Source organism: Budorcas taxicolor, chromosome 10 (assembly GCF_023091745.1).
Source record: "Budorcas taxicolor isolate Tak-1 chromosome 10, Takin1.1, whole genome shotgun sequence".
Taxonomy (NCBI): domain Eukaryota; kingdom Metazoa; phylum Chordata; class Mammalia; order Artiodactyla; family Bovidae; genus Budorcas; species Budorcas taxicolor.
The window spans coordinates 85,395,560-85,420,444 of NC_068919.1; the positions used below are offsets into that span (position 1 = coordinate 85,395,560).

The 24,885-nt window shown below is 42.4% G+C and overlaps 1 protein-coding gene across 1 annotated transcript in view; it reads left to right on the plus strand.

Annotated features, from left to right (window-relative positions):
• Nucleotides 1–24,885, plus strand: part of TTLL5 (tubulin tyrosine ligase like 5) — a 307,681-nt gene that overhangs the window by 247,042 nt on the left and 35,754 nt on the right. The window contains exon 32 of the mRNA XM_052646434.1: nucleotides 6,484–6,566. Coding sequence (XP_052502394.1) covers nucleotides 6,484–6,566 — 83 coding nt within the window. The remainder of the gene's footprint in view (nucleotides 1–6,483; nucleotides 6,567–24,885) is intronic.

The window sequence follows — 24,885 nt, forward strand, 5'->3', positions numbered from 1 at the left end:
GCTCCTCTTTGGGATTGAAATGAAAACTGACCTTTCCAGTCCTGTGGCTACTGCTGAGCTTTTTAAATTTGCTGATATATCAAGTGCAGCACTTTAACAACATCATCTTTTAAGATTTGAAATAATTCATCTGGAATTCCATTACATCCACTAGCTGCTTCCTAATGCCCACTGACTTCACACTCCAGGATATCTGACTTTAGGGGAGTGACCACACCATCATGGTAATCTGGGTCATTAAGACGTTTTTTGTATTGTTCTTCTGCATATTCTTGCCATCTCTTTTTAATCTCTTCTGCTTCTGTTAGGTCCTTACCATTTCTGTCCTTTATCATGCCCATCCTTGCATGAAATGTCCCTTAATATATTCAGTTTTCTTGAAGAGATTTCTATTCTTTCCCATTCTGTTGTTTTCCTCTTTTTCTTTGCATTGTTCACTTAAGAAGGTTTTCTTATCTCTCCTTGCTATTCTCTGGAACTCTGCATTCAGTTGGGTATCTTTCCCTTTCTTCCTTGCCTTTCTCTTCTTTTCTCTTATCTATAAAGCCTGTTCAGACAACCACTTTACCTCCTTATATTCTTTTCTTTTTCTTCGAGGTGATTTTGGTCATTGCCTCTTGTACAGTGGTACAAACCTCCATCCATAGTTCTTCAGGCACTCTGTCTGGCAGATCTAATCCCTTTAATCTATTCATCATCACCACTGTATAATCATAAAGGATTTGGTTTAGGTCTTTTTTCCCCTACTTCCTTCAATTTAAGCCTGAATTTTGCAATAAGGAGCTCAAGATCTAAGTCTTCATAGAACCGGTCAACTTCAGCTTATTCAGCATTAGAGGCTGGGACATAGTGGATTACTGCGAGGCTGAAAGGTTTGTCTTGGAAATGAAGTGAGAACCTTCTGTTGTTTTTGAGATTGCATCCAAGTACTGCATTTCAGATGCTTTTGTTGATTGTGAGAGCTACTCCATTTCTCTAAGGAATTCTTCCCCACAGTAGTAGATATAATAGTCATTTGAATTAAATTCTCTCATTCCTGTCCATTGTAGTTCACTGATTCCTAAGATGTCGATGTTCACTCTTGCCGTTTCCTGCTTGACCACTTGCAATTTACCTTGATTCATGAACCTAACGTTCCGGGTTCCTGTGCAATATTGTTCTTTACAGAACTGGACTTTACTTTTACCACCAGACACATCCACAACTGAGTATCATTTCTGCTTTGGCTCAGCCTCTTCGTTCTTCCTGGAGCTATTAGTAATTGCTATCCACTTTACCCCAGTAGCATATTGGATACCTTCCCACCTGGAGGGCTTATCTACCAGTGTCATATTTTTTTGTCTTTTCATACTGTTCATTCCAAGGCCAAGTTTGCCTGTTACTCCAGGTGATTCTTGACTTCCTACTTTTGCATTCCAGTCCCCTATAATGAAAAGGACATCTTTTTGGGGTGTTAGTTCTAAAAGGTCTTGGAGGTCTTCATAGAACCATTCAACTTCAGCTTCTTCAGTGTTACTGGTTGGGGCGTAGACTTGGATTACCGTGATATTGAATGGTTTGCCTTGGAGACGAACAGAGATCATTCTGTCATTTTTGAGATTGCATCCAAGTACTGCATTTCGGACTCTTGTGTTGGCCATGATGGCTACTCCATTTCTTCTGAGGGATTCCTGCCTGCAGTAGTAGATATAATGGTCATCTGAGTTAAATTGACGCATTCCAGTCCATTTTAGTTCGCTGATTCCTAGAATGTCGATGTTCACTCTTGCCATCTCCTGTTTGACTACTTCCAATTTGCCTTGATTCATGGACCTGACATTCCAGGTTCCTATGCAATATTGCTCTTTACAGCATCGGACCTTGCTTCTATCACCAGTCACATCCACAGCTGGGTATTGTTTTTGCTTTGGCTTCATCTCTTCATTCTTTCTGGAGTTATTTCTCCACTGATCTCCAGTAGCATATTGGGCACCTACTGACCTGGGGAGTTCCTCTTTCAGTATCAAATCATTTTGCCTTTTCATACTGTTCATGGGGTTCTCAAGGCAAGAATACTGAAGTGGTTTGCCATTCCTTTCTCCAGTGGACCACATTTTGTCAGACCTCTCCACCATGACCCGCCCGTCTTGGGTTGCCCCACACAGCATGGCTTAGTTTCATTGAGTTAGACAAGGCTGTGGTCTGTGTGATTAGATTGACCAGTTTTCTATGATTATGGTTTCAGTGTGTCTGCCCTCTGATGCCCTCTCACAACACTTACTGTCTTACTTGGGTTTCTCTTACCTTGGATGTGGGGTATCTCTTCACGGCTGCTCCAGCAAAGCACAGCTGCTGCTCCTTACCTTGGACAAGGGGTGTCTCCTCATGCCGCCCCTCCTGACCTTGAACATGGAGTAGCTCCTCTCGGCCCTCCTGCGCTCGCGCAGCCACCGCTCCTTGGACATGGAGTTAAACTTTTTGTTTCTCACTTGGACCTAGAAGAGCAAGTATCAGCCTTACAGGCGCTTTGGATGGCTTTGGGGAGTCCATGAGGAACTTAAATAAAATGCACCAGCGTTCCAGATGCAGGTCTCCAAGGCTAAGGCTTGGGAAAAGGGAAAGCCCTCTGCTCCTTCCTCTCCTCCTTGCATCTATGGTTCCCCTGTCCTCAGAAGTGGAAAGGTGTGGGCAGGGCCCAGGTCGCAGCTCACTACAGGGGAAGGGCTGCAAGACAGTGTGATCCTTGCATCACTCCTGGAGTGTGACTTCAAGCACCCTGTCTCCACTGGGGGTGTCGGGACCACCTGGCACCTAAGCCTCTACCAGGCGCTCCCAGAGCTTATACCACCTTGCTCTGTGCCCACCAGTCCGTGTTTCCCTGACTTCTCTGGTGGTACCAATCACCTAGGCCCTTGGGGGCTGTAAAAAAAAACCTAAGTTCTTAAGGCCTGTCCCAGGCCACTGAATCAGGATCTCCAAGGGAACAGTCTGGAAAGCTGTGTGGTTAACAAGGGTCTTTTAATTTCATGGTTGTAATCAGGATCTGCAGTGATTTTGGAGCCCCCTAAAATTAAGTCTGTCACTGTTTCCACTGTGTCCCCATCTATTTGCCATGAAGTGATGAGACTGGATGTCATGATCTTTGTTTTTTGAATGTTGAGTTTTAAGCCAGCATTTTTACTCTCCTCTTTCGTCTTCATCAGTCAGTTAGTTAGCTCAGTTCAGTCGCTCAGTCGTGTCCGACTCTCTGCAACCCCATGAATCGCAGCACGCCAGGCCTCCCTGTCCATCACCATCTCCCGGAGTTCACTCAGACTCACGTCCATCGAGTCCGTGATGCCATCCAGCCATCTCATCCTCTGTCAACCCCTTCTCCTCCTGCCCCCAATCCCTCCCAGCATCAGAGTCTTTTCCAATGAGTCAGCTCTTGGCATGAGGTGGCCAAAGTACTGGAGTTTCAGCTTTAGCATCATTCCTTCCAAAGAAATCCCAGGGTTGATCTCCTTCAGAATGGACTGGTTGGATCTCCTTGCAGTCCAAGGGACCCTCAAGAGTCTTCTCCAACACCACAGTTCAAAAGCATCAATTCTTTGGCACTCAGCCTTCTTCACAGTCCAACTCTCACATCCATACATGACCACAGGAAAAACCATAGCCTTGACTAGACGGACCTTAGTCGGCAAAGTAATGTCTCTGCTTTTGAATATACTGTCTAGGTTGGTCATAACTTTTCTTCCAAGGAGTAAGCGTCTTTTAATTTCATTTTCATCAAGAGGCTCTTTAATTCATATTTGCTTTCTGCCACAAGGGTGGTGTCTCTGCATATCTGAGGTTATTGATATTTCTCCCAGCAATCTTGATTCCAGCTTATGCTTCATCCAGCCCAGCATTTCACACGATGTACTCTGCATATAAGTTAAATAAGTAGGGTGACAGTATACAGCCTTGATGTACTCCTTTCCCAATTTGGAACCAGTTTGTTGTTTCATGTCCAGTTCTAACTGTTGCTTCTTGACCTGCATACAGATTTCTCAGGAGGCACGTGGTCTGGTATTCCCATCTCTTTCAGAATTTTCCAGTTTGTTGTGATCCACACAGTCCAAGGCTTTAATTAACATAGTCAATGAGCAGATTTTTTTCTCGAATTCTCTTGCTTTCTGTATGATCCAACGGATGTTGGCAATTTGATCTCTGGTTCCTCTGCCTTTTCCAAACCCAGCTTGCACATCTGGAAGTTCTTGGTTCATGTACTGTTGAAGCCTGGCTTGGAGAATTTTGAGCATTACTCTGCTAGCGTGTGAGATGAGTGTAATTGTGCGGTAGTTTGAGCATTCTTTGGCATTGCCTTTCTTTGGGATTGGAATGAAAACTGACCTTTTGCAGTCCTGTGGCCACTGCTGAGTTTTCCAAATTTGCTGGCATATTGAGTGCAGCACTTTCACAGCATCATCTTTTAGGATTTGAAATAGCTCAATTGGAATTCCGTCACCTCCACTAGCTTTGATGCTTCCTAAGACCCACTTAACTTTGCACTCCAGGATGTCTGGTTCTAGATGAGTGATCACACCATCAAGATTATCTGGGTATGAAGATCTTTTTTGTGTAGTTCTTCTATGTATTCTTGCCTCCTCTTCTTAATATCTTCTGCTTCTGTTAGATCCATACCATTTCTGTCCTTTATTGAGCCCATCTTTGCATGAAATGTTCCCTTGGTATCTCTAATTTTCTTGAAGAGATCCCTAGTCTTTCCCATTCTATTGTTTCCCTCTATTTCTTTGCATTGATCACTTAGGGAGGCTTTCTTATCTCTCCTTGCTGTTCTTTGAAAATCTGCATTCAAATGGATGTATCTTTCTTTTTCTTCTTTACCTTTCACTTCTCTTCTTTTCTCAGCTATTTGTAAGGCCTCCTCAGACAACCATTTTTCCTTTTTTGCATTTCTTTTTCTTGGGGATGGTCTTGATCACTGCCTCCTGTACAGTGTCGCAAACCTCCATCCATAGTTCTTCAGGCACACTGTCTATCAGATCTAATCCCTTGAATCTATTTCTCACTTCCACTGGATAATCGTAAGGGATTTGATTTAGGTCATACCTGAATGGTCTAGTGGTTTTCCCCACTCTTCAACTTAAGTCTGAATTTGGCAATACAGAGTTCATGATCTGAGCCACAGTCAGCTCCTGGTCTTGTTTTTGCTGACTGTATAGAGCTTCTGTATCTTCGGCTACAAAGAATATAATCAGTCTGATTTCGGTATTGACCATTTGGTGATGTCCATGTGTAGAGTCTTCTCTCGTGTTGTTGGAAGAGGGTGTTTACTGACTCTCTCAGGTAAAATGTTTACATTTCAACTGAAATCAAGGTAGACAGGCCCAACAAATAAGTGTATTTATGGGGCAATGGGTCAGATTACTTCTAGAAATTTTAAGTATATAATAGTGAGTAGGACTGAAGCAATCTCTATCTTCATGGAGCTCACATTCTAGCAAGGATGACAGATGTTAAGCTCACAGCTACCCCATAGTCCCATAGTCCCATAGGTTTTGGTAGTGGCTTTCCTGGTGGTCCAGTGGTTAAGCCTTCATGCTTCCACTGCAGGGCATGCAGGTTTGACCCCTCAGAAGTTCTGCATGCCATGAGATGCAGTCAAGGAAAAAAATTTTTATAAGAAAAATATATATAATTTTGGTAAATGCAATGAAAGAATGACAAAGCTGTAAGAACCCGTAGCAGGAGAGCTGGCATAGTCTGGAGGGCATCAGACCAGTGAAAGAGTTTCTAAAGCAAGCAGCTGGGGAGCCTGTGCTGGAAGAATCTAAAATACTCTGTCCTATCTCTTGTCAAAACTTGGTGTGAGGGAAGGTACCTCTATATGTGGTTTCTCAACCTTGGCACAGCTGACATCTTAGACTAGAATATTCTTTGGGGGCACTTTCCAGGGGCACTGTGGGAAAGGCTTAGCACCATTCCTGGCCTCTACCCACTAGATGCCAGCAGGCCCCACAGTTGTAACAACCACAAATATCTCAGCATCACCAAATGTCCCTTGCTGGGAGGGTGGGGATAGAGGGCTAAATCCACCCCTACTCTCTCCCCCCGTTGAGAACCACTGTTGCACATAAATTTTTTTTTATGTCTTTACTTATGATTTATCTAAGTCAATACCAGAAATTTAATTTACTCATTCAGTAAACAAGTAATCTGTTGAGTGCTTATTAGGTGCAGGCATTGTGATAGTTGGGGGCGGAAGCGGGGGGGACACAGTCATGATCCAAGCCTGTGTTTTCTTGAAGCTGTGTTCTAGTGGGGAGAAATGTACAATCGAAACACATAACACTTCAGAAGAAGAAAGTTCTTTCTGATAAGATGACATCTGTACTTGAAAGAAGTCTTAAAAGAAGCCGGGGTGGGGGCAACCCCAGAAGCAAGAGGCAGCACCCCCGAAGGGCAGTAGTTGACCTCGCCTTTCTGTCTTCAGGTCTAACCAAGCCGCTTGTGTTTCAGGGGGGCCTCCGCAGAAGGGCAGCTGAATGGACTCCAGAGCAGCCTCAACTCTACAGCCTTTGTGCCCATCACCAGCTCCACAGGTTAGTCTGCGGGGGTGCAGTGGGGAGGGACTGGGCCCACCCTTCTCTCCTCTGCCTCTGAGGAGAGCTCCCGTTCAGAGAACGAAGCCTCTCAGGCTTCTGAAGTGTTGGCAAATGGGCATGTGGTCGCTCTCTTCTTTCAGATGATACGTTTTAGGGTGAAGTGGTTTTTCTGCACTTAGTTTGGGGTAGATGAAATTTCCCAGTCTGGCAGAGTGTTATCAGATTTGCAGCATTTAGTAAAAATTGCCTGTATTTGAAAAAACTTGCCAATGTTTTACCATTTATGTGGTGTTTCCACACGTAGTATTAGCATCTTAGGTTAAATCCTCACCGCAGCCCTGTGAGGTATACTGTTGTCCCCTCCACGTGAGCAGAGGCTCAGAAAGTGGAGAGACCTGTGGGAGCTGATGCGTGGGTGCAGATCTGGAGCTGTGGTCCGGGCTGCGTCCTGCCTGCTAACATCACGGTCTTGCCAGGTAGCAGCTGAGGGCCTCAAGCCTCTCACCGTATAAGGCAGCACTGGCTCGGGGATAGCTTTCTGTGAGTAGCCCTTCCTGCACTCATAAGTTGTCAGAAAACTGAAAGCAAATCCACTATTCGATTCAACAAGTATTTATTTTTGAACACCTCCTGTGGGGAAAGTAGCATGCTGGGCAACTGAGACATATGAAGAGTGAACTAGGCCTTCCCTGCGGTCAAGAAACTTAGAGGCTCAGGGAGAGGGAGGTTGACGGGATGTGGCTGCAGGAGGGAGTGCCAGGCACTGGGGACACAGAGAATAATAGCAGACAGTGTTGCTGTGTGTCAGGCACACTTCTGAATGCTTCACATGTCATAACTCATCTGTTCACAAAGCACACGTGTAATATGGGAGCTGTATTCCCTGTTTTACAGCTGAAGAAATAAAGGCACAGACAGATTATGAACCGTAATCCAAATTCCCACAGTTGGTCAGTGGTGGAGCAGTATTTGAACCCAAGCAACTTGGCCCAGGCTCTTTAGGGATAGAAGAGGGCTTCCTAGAGGAAGACGCGTCTAAACTGGGGTCTGACTCTGACAGGTCAGCCGGGAGAGGGGCGGCCTGGGGTGGAAAGAGGTCCAAGAAGAGAGACCAGTGTGGGCAAAGGCCAGTGAGGGAAGGGGGCTGGTGGTGAAATGGTGCTGTGTTCTGGGGGAGCCCCTGTATCAGTGTGGCTAGGAACTAGGGCCTCTGAGCAGGGGGCTTAAGGGCAGGGTGCAAGAGTGTATGTGTGTGATACAATACACCTTAAAATGATGACAAGATTGTTAAGGAATCTGGTTCATTTGCCTATATCATGGGGATAAGTATTAATACATATACCTCATAGGCTTACTATATAGAGAGAAAGGCTCTATAACTGTACCCAAGTCAGATAATAATATGAAAAGAGTATAGATTTTGTTTTCCACTTAAACTCTTCAAACCTAAATTCAAGAAATAGTTGATGGGTATGTAACTCCCCCCACTTTCCCCCTCAAAAGAACTCCTAGAACATGGTAGTTATTTTTAAGGAGGTTAAATTTCCACCTGGAACTCTTATGGCCTGAGAAGTGGGAGGTTAAGAGAACCATGGCCTACCTGGAATGATTTCCATGAGATAGAGCTCTTAGAGCCTCGGCAGCTCTTCAGATTTGCTGAGGCTGGAGAAGTTCACAAAGCTTAGGAGATCCAGGAAACCTGCCTATTTCATCTGCGTATCTTTGATACATTAAGTATGAAACTGAACTTTTTGCATGCACTCTGGCTGAGGAAGTTGGAAATTTGAGCAACCAGGCGGGTCACACTCCCAGCATCTTGATCATGAAGTAGTGTTGACGGTTCTTAGAAGTTTCTGTGACAGTTGTACTGAATTTGGTATTGCTGTAAAACCACAGAACAAGGGGAGGTTGTACTCCTGGTTCTCCTAAGCTTCCGTTATCTGTGAATACGTCTCTCCATGCTTCTAACTGAAGATGAGTGTGTTGTCTTCCCGCCTTGTTTACATGGCCCTCTGCGGACTGCTTTTGTCTCCAAATGACTCTGGGCCTCTGAAGTCCTTTGAATTTGTTCTCTTCCATGACTGCCTTGGGGTTCTTGATCCTTAGAGAAATGCTGATGAATGTGCAGTAACTAAGGTTCAGGCATTTTCCAGACTTCCCAAAAAATGTTTTACCTTAGCAATATAACTAAATAACTACCTGGCACTTCAGTGTTTCACCCACAAATTATCTGTTTTTCTCTGTTACACGTACATTTAAAGGCATTATTCTAGGGGTTCAGAAGCACATCCTATAAAAAGGAGGAGGTTAGGCTGCTATTAAAAGCATTTTTCTTTAAACCCACAAGAAGGGAGAACAGTCCCCATAATAAGTCAGAAGGTGTGCACGTCTCTCCGAGAGTTGGGAAGTTTTCCTGTACAGGGCTCACTAAACTGCCTGTAAAAGGTGTTTTAGCTCCTGTCTGGTCCAGTTAACTCAGTGATTGAGTCCATGAATGTAGCAAAAGTCTGCTTCCTGACCTCTTGTCCCTTCCCCAAGTCTAGCCAACCAGGCCTTTAAGCTGTGTGACCCTGTTCATCAGGCCGTCTGAACTAGATAGCAGTTCATCCCAGGGTGCTGTTGAAAAACCACTCAAAAGTCCTTTCCCATTGACCGTGGCCTAGTGACATTCTTTTTGTTCTCAACGTTAAATGAGGTAGTGAACGTGAAAGCTCTTAGCAGAGTGCCTGGAATGCTCCGTGAATGTTACTTTTCCTGACTTCCCTACCTCCAGCTATATTCTGCGTGTGCTATAGAAGGGAAGGTGGAGAGTCAGCAGATTTGGAAATTTGAGAAGGAAGCTGGAATGAGGGCCTTTGGCTCAAAGCCAAAGCCACTGGCCCTCGTCCTTTATAAGCGTGGTGTTCTTGAGTTCCGAAGTGGTGATGGTGAACGAAAATAGCAGAGTGCAACAGATTAGATGACTGGCATTTCTCTCATGCTGATCTGATGGTGCAAACTACCATTGTTGTAGGGCCTGAAGCCATACCAGCTGCCTTCATCCCTGTCCCTTCACTTCCCCCCATGCTTTTCCTGTCCTGGAGCCCAGCCTCCATATACACTCTCCCAGGCTTTTTTTTTAAAGCTCTTGTAGATCTATAGTCAGAGAAAGGAACCTTACCTGGCCTTTCGAACACCAGTGCTGGATTTCATTTACAAGTAGTGAAGCAGTGTCCTCTGCTAAGCATTGGTCATGTGGGGCCCTGGTAAAATTCTGCGTTGCTTTATGCTTTTTGCATGGGGACAGGCAGCAGCACCTCAGTGTGCCTCTGCCTGCCTGCTTTGTTGTCTCTGGGACAACAAGAGAAAGGAACTTATTTCAATATACAGTAAAGCCAGTGGAAGTCAAACCCTGAGGATCTAGAAATCACTTTGACTTTCAAATGAAATTACTTGCCTGGCCGCTCTCGGCAGGATGACCTATTTTTCACTCTCAGATTCTTATTCTTTTCACATGCATTGTACAGTTAGTGGAGATCCAGGGTGGCTTTGGAGTATAATAAATTAATAAAAATAAACAAACCCTTGAGATTCTTGCCATAGTGTCTTACACACTTCACTGCTCCCAAAACGTTCTCTCCCCAGAGCCAGAGGGACAAGAATTTGGGTTTATTACCCACTCTTAACATGGTTAGAAAGCAAGAGAGAGAGGATAGATTCGATGTTTGGCAGGAAATGGGGCGCCAGCATCGGGGTGAACGATGGTCCCCTAAAGCCTAGTTTTAGATTTGACCTCTTGTCCTTTCAGCCAAGATTAAATAAAGTGTTAAGTGGGGGTTTTTCTTACATTTTTCAGGATCTTTGGAAGCTCCCCAGGTTATTTTCGCCAGATCCAAACCCTTGCCCACACAATCTGGAGCCCTTGCTACAGTTATAGGACACAGGAAACCCAAGTCGGTGAAGTCAGGGCCAATTTAAGGTAACAGTAAGAAATAAGAGCTTATTTTTTTTATTATAACTTGCTGACTTTATGCCACAGCAAGAGTATTAATAGCTATCAAGAGAAGTGATAGTTTCTCAAAATGACAAGGAAATTGGCATTTTATAAAAACCGAAGCTCAGAAGGACTCTCCAAAATTGTGGGTCCAAGTTAAGCTACCGCTATCTTGCTTCTGTGTTGACCTACCAGTAGGTGGCGCTGTGGCAGTAAGAAATCTCCTTAACTCTTCTGGAGGCTTTTGATTAAAAGTATGGGGGCATTGAGGCCAATCAGAGAAAGAAACTAAAAGGTAATTGAGTTATTCACAAATAAAATGTAACAGGATATGTTGAAAAGCATGATATTTGAAGATCAAAATTGAAGTAGCATCTAAAGGAGATGAATATTTATTATTAAAGAAAACTTTTAGGCTACAGTTGAGTAATTTGTGAATTGGCCTTTGAGATAATAATAGGAGATAGGCAAAGAAAAACATTTTTTTAATTTTTTGCCAAGATTGATTAATTATGCTTCTTTCTGAGTTAAGATAAACATATACTGTAACTGGAAGAAAAACAAAACTGTCACTGCATCCTACCACTTGTCCGAGAAAAGCTCCTTCACTGAAGGCGTGCCCTGACTTGATCTCATGAGGTTATACCCACACTTCACCAGTGCTACCCCCCCCCCCAGTATTTTGTTCCACACTCTCACTTCCAGAAAATTCTATGAAACCACAAAATTTTGATGATTCCTTTCCTCTTTGCTCTACCCTACACACTAAAGCATTAATGGCACACCTGCTATGAGCTTAATACCCCTCTTACCTCTAGTGGAATATTTATAAACTTATTTGAGAAGCATTATTCATCAAACTACCCCAGGAGAGGCAAAGGAGGGAGGAAAATTATTTACCCACCACAGGATTCATTTACATTGGATCCGAAAGCTTCAAATATCTTTCCCCAGCCCATCTAAACTCTTTCCAAAAAGGAATGAGAAGAGAGGAGGGAACACCAAATCCACGGCTTGGTCACCTACCAAAATGTGCCAGAGAAACTGCAAACAACCAGAGTGCCATTGGTAACACTTACCCAGTGGTCCTTCAGTCCTAATACTAAGCAGCCCATCCAGTGAGGAGCAGCTCATAAAATATAGAAACCTAGAGCAAGAAGGCCAGTGTTTCCTTCAGGAGACTGGCAGCCAGGAGAGCGAATATGACATCAAGCTCCAAACCAAACCAGCGGCCTGCCAAGAAGTACTAATGTCCCTCCATGTCCAGGACTGTGAGACTTGGACTTGCCTCAGTTGTAATATCACTTTCCTTGAACCTATTTCATTAGTAGCCCTTACAGTCCACCCAGAACATACACTGGCAACATAGGCTCATCAGCAAAGAAGCCCCGGGAAAGAGCTCGTCTCTCAACACTTAAATCTCCATTGCAAACACAGATCCCGCTGAGCCTGAGCTGTATATAAGCTAGGGGTGGGAGGTGGGGGTGCTGTGCTAAGGGAGTGAGACCACACGCCAAGTGTATATGGGCCCAGAAGACAGTGGGTGCAGTATAACTGTGGGGAGGCCCCGAGGGCAGGCCCGCCAGCCCAGCAGATGGCAGTGGGCTGCCTCTCCTTGAGCAGGGGAGTTAGGTGGTTTACAAAGTGAGGAGGCAGAACCCCAGGAGTCCACAGCCCATCACCCAGACGCGTGCTTTATTCCCATATAAATGCAGTGTGGACAGAATCACTGCTTGGGCAGAGGTCCCTTTAGCCACAGTCATGAAGGAAGGTCATCACCAGCTCTCCAAATATGGGTTTAGAGATGCAGTCAAGTTAAATTCAAGGATCTTGATATGTGTTTGCATAGCATGTTTTATAAGACTGAAAAAATACCAGTTGTTCTTATCAAAAAATGAGAAAGATGTGCTGAAGGATATTGGGGACTCAAGACTGTTTAAGATCCTCAATATGCGGCCCCAGGCAAGTGGCATATTTAAAATCATGCACTGTTCTGTGTCTTCTTAGATTCTTTATTGTCAATTTGGCATCCATTCATCTCAGAGTCAATTATGTCAACTCTATTTTCTTGATGCTTTGGCATTTGGGGACTTACAAACTGCCCCTGCCAGGCAAGCTAATTCCTAAAGATAATGACAACTTGCCCACATATGTGTCCTTCATATACAAACCAGTCAATCCCAAGTTTAAATCCCCGACTACCTCTTTATCTAATTCTTCCATGACAAGTCAAAATTTTCCTTGCCCTGTCACTCTGAGACCAGGGACCCAGCAAGTAGATACCACCCCTATAGCCCAAAGCCCGCCAGAATTATTTAAACTAGCCAGTCTTACACTGTTTACCCTGTCCCGCCTCACCTTTCCCAAGGAAACTCCAAATAAGGCTCTGGCCTAGACTTTCCCCTCACCTCTCTCTTCTGAATACACTGACGTTTGCCCCTGGATGGCGGGCATGACCCCGTCTAGGACCTACGACCAAAATCAACTTCGTCCTGCCAGGCCTTGTTCATACCCCCTCCTTAGCCGTGCTGACTTCAGCACACTATACCCAGCCTGTACTTTCTTAGAACAGACATCAATAGGAAGAATAGCTTTGATTTGTTGTACAAGGAACCAGGAAAAAATCTGAATCAATTAGGTTTGTATCACCCAGTTCTACGCAACTGGTCTTAGTACTTCATTATAGGCTGTGTTGCACAAGTGATGTTTGAACAGTAGGTGTTTTGCTAGTCTCAATCTGGCTGCAGCCACACAAGAAGGATGTGGATCCCTCTACATGGCAAAATCGCCTGGCTGCCAGCCATTGGAATTTCATGCTTTCCTGTCCTGAGGCCTCTTTCATTTCATGTAGTAACTCTTTCTACATTCAGCAACAAAACTCAGGCATAGCTGAACAACCTGGGTGGAAATGGGGGGTAGGAAACAGCCCATCTTTCAGTTTGAGGGGAAATGGTGGGGGGGTGCTTCTAAGAACCCACCCAAAGGGGGTTCATTTGCCTTAAAGAAAATCAGGGAACTCTGTTTCTGAAAGGGATTAAGAAATGGACTACTGAGATAACATCTGAAAATGGATATTGTCTCTTGCTGAGCTGGCAAAGTCCCGAGAGAGGAGTGATGGTTCTTCAATTGTTAACAATCACTACCTTGTTATAAAGAGAGGAGGGAAGTGCGGTGGCTCCTTTCTCAGCTTACATTTGTATTAAGGAAGCACAGTCACCTTCTGGAAAAAAGTTGCCTGGCACCCTGGATTGTTAGAGCTCTCCCTACCGTTGCGTCTTGTAGCAGGTCTGTGCTGTCCTGTGTGGTATCCATTCTCTTGGGGTGGAAAAAGATCCTGTTTATTCTTGCAGTCCTGAATTGGGCAGGCAACCAGCATAAAGTTACCTTACCCTGGGAGCCTTTATACTTCATTGCTACAAGTTATCAATCTATACTCCCCCCCCCCCCCCCCGCGGTTATTCATCCAGTGAACCCACACATCGTGCTTCTGGCTTCAGTGAGATGCTTGTTATAGGCACATACTTTTGCTCTGCCATCCTTTTATCCTTAGGACATAATTGCTCCTAAACGTTCTAAAGAAAGAAAATGGCATGCTAAGCCATGCCTGTCTTTGGAAAAAGCAAGTTTTGCCCGTGGAAATATTTACAGCTCTGCTTGCCCAACCTGTAGAATTGGAACTGGGTCCCAAAGAGTGTGTAGGTAGGTAATGCAAGGTGTGGAGAGTGGTGACTTGAAGTATATTGCCCTGTGGGCATGATTCACCTTTATATTTGTTCTATATTCTTTCAAGTTAGGATTATAAGGCAAAAGACTCAGATTCTCTTAAGTTCCCAGAATGAAGATCATCACTAGTAAAGCAATGGTCTCTTACAGTTCCTTGATCTCACCTTTTGGACATGCAGGTATGTCCATTTAGGGCTTCTGTAAGTATCAGGGAGCCCTCTTCTCTTGAAACCTATACCCAGGTTAACTGGTTATGCGATACCAAAGAGGAGCAGCTTGAATGTGTGGAATGTCCCTTCAGCTTCATCAATAAAACATAGCACGTATTGCCAGTATAAAATGGGGATATACCTGAGAAATCCAACCTGATTGTCAGGGTGTGAAGAAGAAAGTCAGCTGGTTAGAAGCTGCTATTTTAGTATTGCTTGTTTGTTGGTTGGCTTTTGTTGTTGGGTAGAACAATCACTCTTTTTCTTTTTTTGTATCAGTGGGATTAAAAAGTGACTTTCCTCCCTGCCATTCACTTCTAGTTTGCTTCCCAGGGAAATTAAGATATGTGACAAGACATTTGATGAGTTATTTTTTAATTTTTTATGGCTGAGCTGCAAATCTTAGTAAATAATGAATCATTCATAGTTAATCTTCAGACATTAAAATATGCAGTTTCTAGAAACGTGACTTCTCTCAGGCCTTGTATTTTCTATTTACTCATCCTTTCTACTGTTCTCCACTGTAAATCACCATTATTCATGGTACCTATCCTTACCCTCCTCTTTTCATGCTGAGGATTCGGGTTGTCTACAATAACCCTTTGATTATCGAGGTGAGAAAGGCCCTCAGTTTACCTCTGTTACAGAAGGTTATTCGGAGAAGGCAATGGCACACCACTCCAGTACTCTTGCCTGGAAAATCCCATGGACAGAAGAGCCTGGTAGGCTGCAGCCCATGGGGTCGAGAAGAGTCGGACATGACTGAGCGACTTCACTTTCACTTTTCACTTTCATGCATTGGAGAAAGAAACGGCAACCCACTCCAGTGTTCTTGCCTGGAGAATCCCAGGGACGGGGCAGCCTGGTGGGCTGCCGTCTATGGGGTTGCAGAGAGTCAGACACGACTGAAGCGACTTAGCAGCAGCAGAAAGTTATTGTACATAAGCTCAGGGGAGAGACAGTCTCAAAAGTCAGACCTCATGGAAACCTGCAGCCTTATCTGGGACAGTTAGCAGCTATGGTGGCTAAATGATGAGTCTGTTAGGCCATCCCTATGACCAGGTCGTCTGTTGTCTCCTCAGCAACTAGCTTTCATTGTTCTCGGGTGAACAGCTCATGACCGTTACTCGTGGCTCGACCTCTCTGTGTGATGCTTTCTCTCCCCACTTGCTGTGTTCAGCCTTAAAAGACAGAATCAAAATATTTTCCATTCACTCGTCTAGCAAAGTGTCACTGGTGTGCAGAACTAAAGTTAGGTAGCTGCTGCCTTTCAGATGTCAGGCTGCTTCTAGTGTTAGCCTGATTATGTGATTAAAAAGTTTCCAGTCTGTGCATGGCTGGCAATTTTCATCAGCTGAGATTGTAGCTAGGCAGATAGAGCATAGACGTCTCATCTCTAGCAGAGTCTTAAAAAATATAAAACCATGTGTAATAAAATAATATAAAGAGAAAATCAAGGCCAAGAAGTATGTATTTCAAATTTTTCAAATATCAGACCAAGTAAAATTACTATAACTGAGGTTAAATCTGGTTCTGAATCTCCTAACAACCAGGACAAAATGGAAAGTGTGATGAATAAAAGTATATAATTCTCATTATCAAAAAGGGAGAAATACCCTGGGGGAAAATTAAGCTTCTTCCTAGCTCCTACTCTAAAACCTGTATTTTCCTACTTTACACAGAGGACACTGAATGACCCTGAATGAATAATAGTGCCCTCAGCATCCTAATATAACAGAAGTAGGTCACGTTTCTTGGCGTGACCAACAATGAAGGCAAAATATTTCAGTGCATGTCAACAAAGACAGTTTTGTGAAGGACAAAACTAATATAATCTAAGGTTCTTTGTGGTCCAACATAATCCAAGTGTGAAGGACTGGGTATTTAGAGGACTGGATGGATAGCATATGCCACAGACAATCCGAAAATACAACTTGTTGCAATATTGATGGCTTAGTAAGAGCTAGTTGTGCTCTTAGGCTAAAGTCCAGACACCTGGTCTTCTACATTACTGGTTGAAGATGCCTCTGTCTGCTTTGGGAAACAGGTGGCGCAGGTAACATTTTGTGAGCACTGTGGAGGCTAAGTGATATTCTCACCCCGTCATACAGCATATTTCTTCTCTGTGCCTTTATTTGTACGTTGTTTCCTCTGCTTGTGCACCATCCACCTCCTCTTGCCCTTTCGCATGCCCAGTCTGATTTAGATGCTTTCTGACTATGCTTGAGTGGAACCCTGTGATTGCCTCTACTAGAATGTGACACTTGCAACATTCTAATATCCTCAGGGATCACTTGACTCTTTCCCCCACTGGACTATGATTCCCTGGAAGGCAAGGATCAGCTGTGATTTGACGCTGAAACCCCAAGTCTTAGCACAATGCCCAGCCAGTAGTAGGGACTTAAAAAATTCAGGTTGAATAGATGAACGAGTGGAATTTCATGTTTCTGTCTGTGTGTATTCTTTTGCCAACATCTGGAGTACCTATTCACCTATACAAATGTCTCTTATCCTTTAAGGATCCAGTTAAGTTTTTTCGCCTCCAATAATCCTTACTCGTGTAATTACATTTATCTTGCCATTTGTTTAAAATCCCTGGAGCACTTATATTTTATACCATGAAGTTCAATGCTTCAAGTATTTTGTCATCTTTTATCACTACTTACTTCTGGAGCAAATTGCCTCTTTCAGTAGGACCAGAAATCTTTGAGCGCAGGATTATGTTCTGTAAATTTCTTAAGTTTCTAGCAATATCCAAAATGCATTACCTTGTAGTATCAGCCCTTAAGAAAAAAAAATACTTAACACACATAAAATTATTCTGGAAAATAGTTTATGCCCTTTATTCTCCTCACTTTAAAGTAAAATGCTTAATCTTAATTACAATGAAAATTTTATAAATAAAGCATTTTACTATTAAATTGTCTTCAAAACTAAAATCACCTACCTTATAAATTACGTAGTGTTTCTAACCTATTTCTTGCAATATTTTAAAACTACTTCCTACAAAATAATGACTGATCATTACTTTTCAGATAACAACCTCAAACACATTCATAACCTTGCTATATTCAGTTACAGTGCAGAATTCAGAATAAAGATGTTCTGTTTTAGACACATCAAGGATCTCTTTATAACAATTAAAATGAGGTATAGTTTTTGAAAAATATTATCCTTCAGCTTTTTTTCCTTCTGTGTAACTAATTGGAGCTCTTTAACGTTATCACATATAAAATGAGGTATAGTTTTTGAAAAATATTATCCTTCAGCTTTTTTTCCTTCTGTGTAACTAATTGGAGCTCTTTAACGTTATCACATAGATCAGGTTTTGCTTCTCAGCACTGAAGTTTCTTTTTTATTCTCTTCTGAACTCCCCATGAATTCTTTTTTTTTTTTAAATTTGGCTGCTCTGGGTCTTCTTTGACGCATGAGCTGGGTGCTCTCTAGTTGCAGTGTGCAGGCTTCTCATCGCAGCAGCTTCTCTTGCTGCCGAGCACATGCTCTGGAGCATGTGGACTCAGTAGTTGTGGTGCCTGAGCTTAGTTGCCCCACATCACGTGGGATCTTCAGACCAGGGATCGAACCCATGTCTCTTGCATCGGTAGGCGAATTCTTAACCACTGGACCACCAGGGAAGTTCTCCATGAATTCTTTAGGCGCCTCTTAAATTGTATAATACCTGACGTTAGACACTATAATATTAGAGCTCTGCTTAGTATTGATTATATTTTAAAATTTGATTGTATTTAAAAATTTTAATAGTATTCTCAAAACCAAAACTTAAAGTTCTCTCAGCCCTTATTACCTCTTACCTTCCCTACTTCCTCTTCCTTCAAGTTCAGTGCCATATGCCAATATCACTGTCATCATCAACAACAATACCTAGCTTTTGTAAGAATTCCAGTGTAAACTGGAAAGAGCATAACTCTGAAGTTAGAGTGACCTTTCTGGGCTCTACCACTTCCCACTTGGCAACCATGGGCTAAATCACATAACCTCTTTGAATCAGTTTTTTCGTCTGTACTTTAAGCAAAAAAGCATCAACCTTAGGAATTCCCTGGTGGTCTACTGGTGAGGACTGCATGCTTCCACTGCGGGGGGGACAGGTTTGATCCCTGGTTGGGGCACTAAGGACCCACATGCCCATGTGACCAAAAAAAAAAAATCAATCTTGCAGGATTGATGGAAAGATTACAGATTGCCTCAACAACAAAAACTAATCAACATGATTTATAAAGGAGCAAAGGACTGGAAATAGGCATTTCTCCAAGGGAGATATGCAAAGGGCCAATAAGCACATGAAAATATGCTCAACATCACTAATCATAAAGGAAATACAAAGCACAGTCATAATGAGATATTACTTTATACTCATTAGGATGGCAACTATTTACAAAATATATATATATAGAAAATAACTAGTTTTGGCAAGGAAATTGAAGAAATGGAAATCTTGTGTGCACCATTGGTGAGAATGTAAAATGGTGCAGCCTTATATGGTGCTTCCTTAGGTAAGTTAAAGTCACTCAGTCGTGTCTGACTCTTTGCGACCCCATGGGCTATAGCCTACCAGGCTCCTCTGTCCATGGGATTTTCCAGGCAATAGTACTGGAGTGGATTGCCATTTCCTTCTCCAGGGGATCTTCCCAACCCAGGGATCGAACCTGGGTCTCCCATATTGTAGACAGATGCTTTACCGTCTGAGCCACCAGGGAAGTCCTTAAAAAATTAAAACAGAATGACTGTATAATTCAGCAGTTTTACTTCTGTGTATATACCCAAGAGAACTGAAGGCAGAGTCTTGAACATATGTTTATATGCCCATATTCATAGCAACATTATTCCCAATAGCTACAGGGTAGAAACAACCCAGGTGTCCATCAATGGATCATAGATAAACAAATGTGGTTATACATATACAATGAAATGTTATTATAGCATATTCAAAAGCAGAGACATTACTTTGCTGACTAAGGTCCGTCTAGTCAAGGCTATGGTTTTTCCTGTGGTCATGTATGGATGTGAGAGTTGGACTATGAAGAAGGCTGAGTGCCGAAGAATTGATGCTTTTGAACTGTGGTGTTGGAGAAGACTCTTGAGAGTCCCTTGGACTGCAAGGAGATCCAACCAGTCCATTCTGAAGGAGATCAACCCTGGGATTTCTTTGGAAGGAATGATCCTAAGGCTGAAACTCCAGTACTTTGGCCACCTCATGAGAAGAGTTGACTCATTGGAAAAGACTCTGATGCTGGGAGGGATTGGGGGCAGGAGGAGAAGGGGGGACGACAGAGGATGAGATGGCTGGATGGCATCGTGGACTCAATGGACATGAGTCTGAGTGAACTCCAGGAGATGGTGATGAACAGGGAGGCCTGGCGTGCTGTGATTCATGGGGTCGCAAAGAGTCAGACACGACTGAGCGACTGAACTGAACTGAACTGAAGGATAATATTATCTTTAAGAAGGAAAGAATTTCTGTACTGCAACATGAATGAACCTTGAGGACATTATGCTGAATTAATTAAGCCAGTCAGAAAATGACAAATACTGTGTCATTCCACTTATGTGTGGGACCTAGAGTCGTCAAATTCACAGAGACAGAAAGTAGAATGATGGTTGCCAGCTTTTTTCTGGTGATTAGTATTGTTCCGCATCTTCTCAGGTAGCTATTGTCCATTTGTATATATCTTTTGGAAAAAGTGTCTATTCAGGAAACCCTAAAGACTCCACCAGAAAATTACTAGATCTAATTAATGAATATAGTTAAGTTGCAGGATATAAAATCAACACGCAGAAATCCCTTGCATTCCTATACACTAACAATGAGAAAACAGAAAGAGAAATTAAGGAAACAATTCCATTCACCATTGCAATGAAAAGAATAAAATACTTAGGAATATATCTACCTAAAGAAACAAAAGACCTATATATAGAAAACTATAAAACACTGATGAAAGAAATCAAAGAGGACACAAATAGATGGAGAAATATACCGTGTTCATGGATTGGAAGAATCAATATAGTGAAAATGAGTATACTACCCAAAGCAATCTATAGATTCAGTGCAATCCCTATCAAGCTACCAATGGTATTTTTCAGAGAACTAGAACAAATAATTTCACAATTTGTATAGAAATACAAAAAACCTCGAATAGCCAAAGCAATCTTGAGAAAGAAGAATGGAACTGGAGGAATCAACCTGCCTGACTTTAGGCTGTACTATAGAGCCACAGACATCAAGACAGTATGGTACTGGCACAAAGACAGAAATATAGATCACTGGAACAAAACAGAAAGCCCAGAGATAAATCCACACACCTGTGGTCACCTTATCTTTGACAAAGGAGGCAAGAATATAAAATGGAGAAAAGACAACTCTTTAACAAGTGGTGCTGGGAAAACTGGTCAATGACTTGTAAAAAAATGAAACTAGAACACTTTCTAACACCATACACAAAAATAAACTTAAAATGGATTAAAGATTTAAACATAAGACCAGAAACTATAAAACTAGAGGAAGACATAGGCAAAACACTCTCTGACATAAATCACAGCAGGATCCTCTATGACCCACCTCCCAGAATACTGGAAATAAAAGCAAAAATAAACAAATGGGACCTAATTAAAATTGAAAGCTTTTGCACAACAAAGGAAACTATAAGCAAGGTAAAAAGACAGCCTTCAGAATGGGAGAAAATAATAGCAAATGAAGCAACTGACAGAGAATTAATCTCAAAAATATACAATCAACTCCTGCAGCTCAATTCCAGAAAAATAAATGACCCAATAAAAACCTGGGCCAAAGAACTAAACAGACATTTCTCCAAAGAAGACATGCAGATGGCTAACAAACACATGAAAGATGCTCAACATCACTTATTAGAGAAATGCAAATCAAAACCACAATGAGGTACCATTTCACGCCAGTCAGAATGGCTGCAATCCAAAAGTCTACAAGCAATAAATGCTGGAGAGGGTGTGGAGAAAAGGGAACCCTCTTACACTGTTGTTGGAAATGCAAACTAGTACAGCCACTATGGAGAACAGTATGGAGATTCCTTAAAAAACTGGAAATGGAACTGCCATATGACCCAGCAATCCCACTGCTGGGCATACACACCGAGGAAACCAGAATTGAAAGAGACACGTGTACCCCAGTGTTCATCGCAGCACTGTTTATAATAGCCAGGACATGGAACCAACCTAGATATCCATCAGCAGATGAATGGATAAGAAAGCTGTGGTACATACACACAATGGAGTATTACTCAGCCATTAAAAAGAATACATTTGAACCTGTTCCAATCAGGCAGATGAAACTGGAGCCTATTATACAGAGTGAAGTAAGCCAGAAAGAAAAACACCAATACAGTATACTAATGCATATATATGGAATTTAGAAAGATGATAACGATAATCCTGTATGGGAGATAGCAAAAGAGACACACATGTATAGAACAGTCTTTTGGACTCTGTGGGAGAGGGCAAGGGTGGGATGGTTTGGGAGGATGGCATTGAAACGTATATATTATCATATGTGAAACGAATCACCAGTCCAGGTTCAATGCATGATACAGGGTGCTCGGGGCTGGTGCACTGGGATGACCCAGAGGGAGGGAGTGGGGAGGGAGGTGGGAGGGCGGTTCAGGATGGGGAACACATGTACACTCATGGTGGATTCAAGTCAATGTTGACAAAACCAATATAATATTGTAAAGTAATTAGCCTTCAAAAAATAAATAAAAAAATTTTTAAGTGTCTATTCAGATTCTCTGCCCATTTTTAATTGGATTGTTTCATTTTACTGCTATTGAGTGATATAGGGTTATATATATATATGTATATGAAAGTTTTGGATATTAACTGCTTATCAGATATATGACTTACAAATATTTTCTCCCACTCCATAAGTTGCCTTCGTTTTGTTGATTATTTCTTTTGCTGTGCAGAAGTTTTTTAGTTTAATGTAGTCTTACTTGTTTATTTTTGCTTTTGTTGCCTTTGGTGTCAAATCCAAAAAATCATCTCCAAGATTGATGTCACTTCATGGCAAATAGATGGGGGAAAGTGGAAACAGTGACCGATTTTATTTTCTTGGGCTCCAAAATCACTGTGTACGAAGACTGCAGCCATGAAATTAAAAGGTGCTTGTTCCTTGGAAGGAAAGCTATGACAAATATAGATAGTGCATTAAAAAGCAGAGACATCACTTTGCTGACAGAGGTCCGTATAATCAAAGCTATGGTTTTTCCAGTAGTCATGTATGGATGTGAGAGTTGGACCATAAAGGAGGCTGCGTGCTAAAGAATTGATGCTTTTGAACCGTGGTGCTGCAGAAGACTCCTGAGAGTCCCTTTGACAACAAGGGTATCAAACCACTCAATCCTTAAGGAAATCAACCCTGAATAGTCATTGAAAGGACTGATGTTGAAGCTGAAACTTCAATACTTTGGCCATCTAATGTGAAGAGCTGACTCACTGGAAAAGACTGTGATACTGGGAAATATAGAAGGCAGGAAGAGAAGGGAGAGACAGAGGAGAATAAGATGGTTGGATGGTATCACTGACTCAATGGACATGAGTTTGAGCTAATTCTGGGAGATAGTGAAGGACAGGGAAGCCTGGTGTGCTGCAGTCCATTGGGTCACAAAGAGTTGGACACAACTTGGCAACTAAACAACAACAACGAAATTGATGCCAACGACCTTACTTGCTATGTTTTCTTCTAGGAGTTTTACAGTTTCAAGTCTTATGTTCAAGTCTGCAGTCCATTTTTAATTAATTCTTGAGTATGGTATAAGACAGTGATCCAGTATCTTTTTTGCATGTGGCTGTCTAGTTTTCATAACACTGTTTATTGAAGAGACTGTCCTTTCCCAATTGTATATTCTTGGCTCCTTTGTCCTAAATTAATTGGTTGTATCTGCATGAATTCATTCCTGGGCTTTCTATTCTGTTTCATTGATCTATGTGTCTGTTTTTTTGCCAGAAGCACACTGTTTTGATTACTGAAGCTGTGTAATATAGTTTCAAATCAGGAAACATGATGCCTCCAGCTTTGCCCTTTTTCAAGATTGCTTTAGCTATTCAGGGTCTTCTGTGGCTCCATATAGATTTTAGAATTGTTTGTTTTATTTCTGTGAAAAAAAAATGCCATTCAAATTATCATAGAGATTGTAATGATTCTGTAGATTGCTTTGGGTAATATGAGCATTTTAACAGTATTAATTCTTCCAATCCATGCACAGAATATGTCTCCATTCATTTATGTCTTCTTCAGTTTCTTTTGTCAACATGTTATAGCTTTCATTGTACAGGTCTTTCATCTTCTTGGTTAAGTTTATTCCTAGGTAGTTTATTCTTTTTGATGCAGTTGTAAGTTGAAATGTTTTCTTAATTTCTCTTTCTGTCGGTTCATTGTTAGTGTATTCAGCTGATTTTTGTATAGTGATTTTGTATCCTTAAATTTTATGGAATTCATTTGTTCTAATAGTTTTCGGTGAAATCTTTGGGGTTCTCTATATACAATATGTCATCTGCAAACTGTGATGGTTTCATTCTTGCTTTTTGATTTGGATGGCTTTTATTTTTTTCTTGTCTAACTGCTCTGACTAGGGATGGTATTGTATCACATAAAAGTGAACATCCTTGTCTTGTTCCTGATTTTAGAGGAAGAGCTGTCTTTAATTTTTTGCTTTTCACTGTTGAGCATATTCAAAAGCAGAGACATTAGTTTGCCAACTAAGGACTGTCAAGGCTATGGTTTTTCCAGTAGTCATGTATGGATGTGAGAGTTGGACTGTGAAGAAGGCTGAGTGCCAAAGAATTGATGCTTTGAACTGTGGTGTTGGAGAAGACTCTTGAGAGTCCCTTGGACTGCAAGGAGATCCAACCAGTCCATTCTGAAGGAGATCAGCCCTGGGATTTCTTTGGAAGGAATGATGCTAAAGCTGAAACTCCAGTACTTTGGCCACCTCATGCGAAGAGTTGACTCATTGGAAAAGACTTTGATGCTAGGAGGGGTTGGGGGCAGGAGGAGAAGGAGACGACCCAGGATGAGGTGGCTGGATGGCATCACGGACTCGATGGACGTGAGTCTGGGTGAACTCCGGGAGTTGGTGATGGACAGGGAGGCCTGGCGTGCTGTGATTCATGGGGTCGCAAAGAGTCAGACACGACTGAGCAACTGAACTGAACTGAACTGATTGAGTATGATATTAACATGGGCTTGGCATAGTAGTGTTAGTTGCTCAGTCATGTCCGACTCTTTGTGATCCCATGGACTGTAGCCCACCAGGCTCCTTTGTCCATGGGGATTCTTCTGGCAAGAATACTAGAGTGGGTTGCCATTCCCTTCTCCAGAATATATTCCTGACCCAGGGATCAAACCCAGGTTTCCCACATTGCAGGC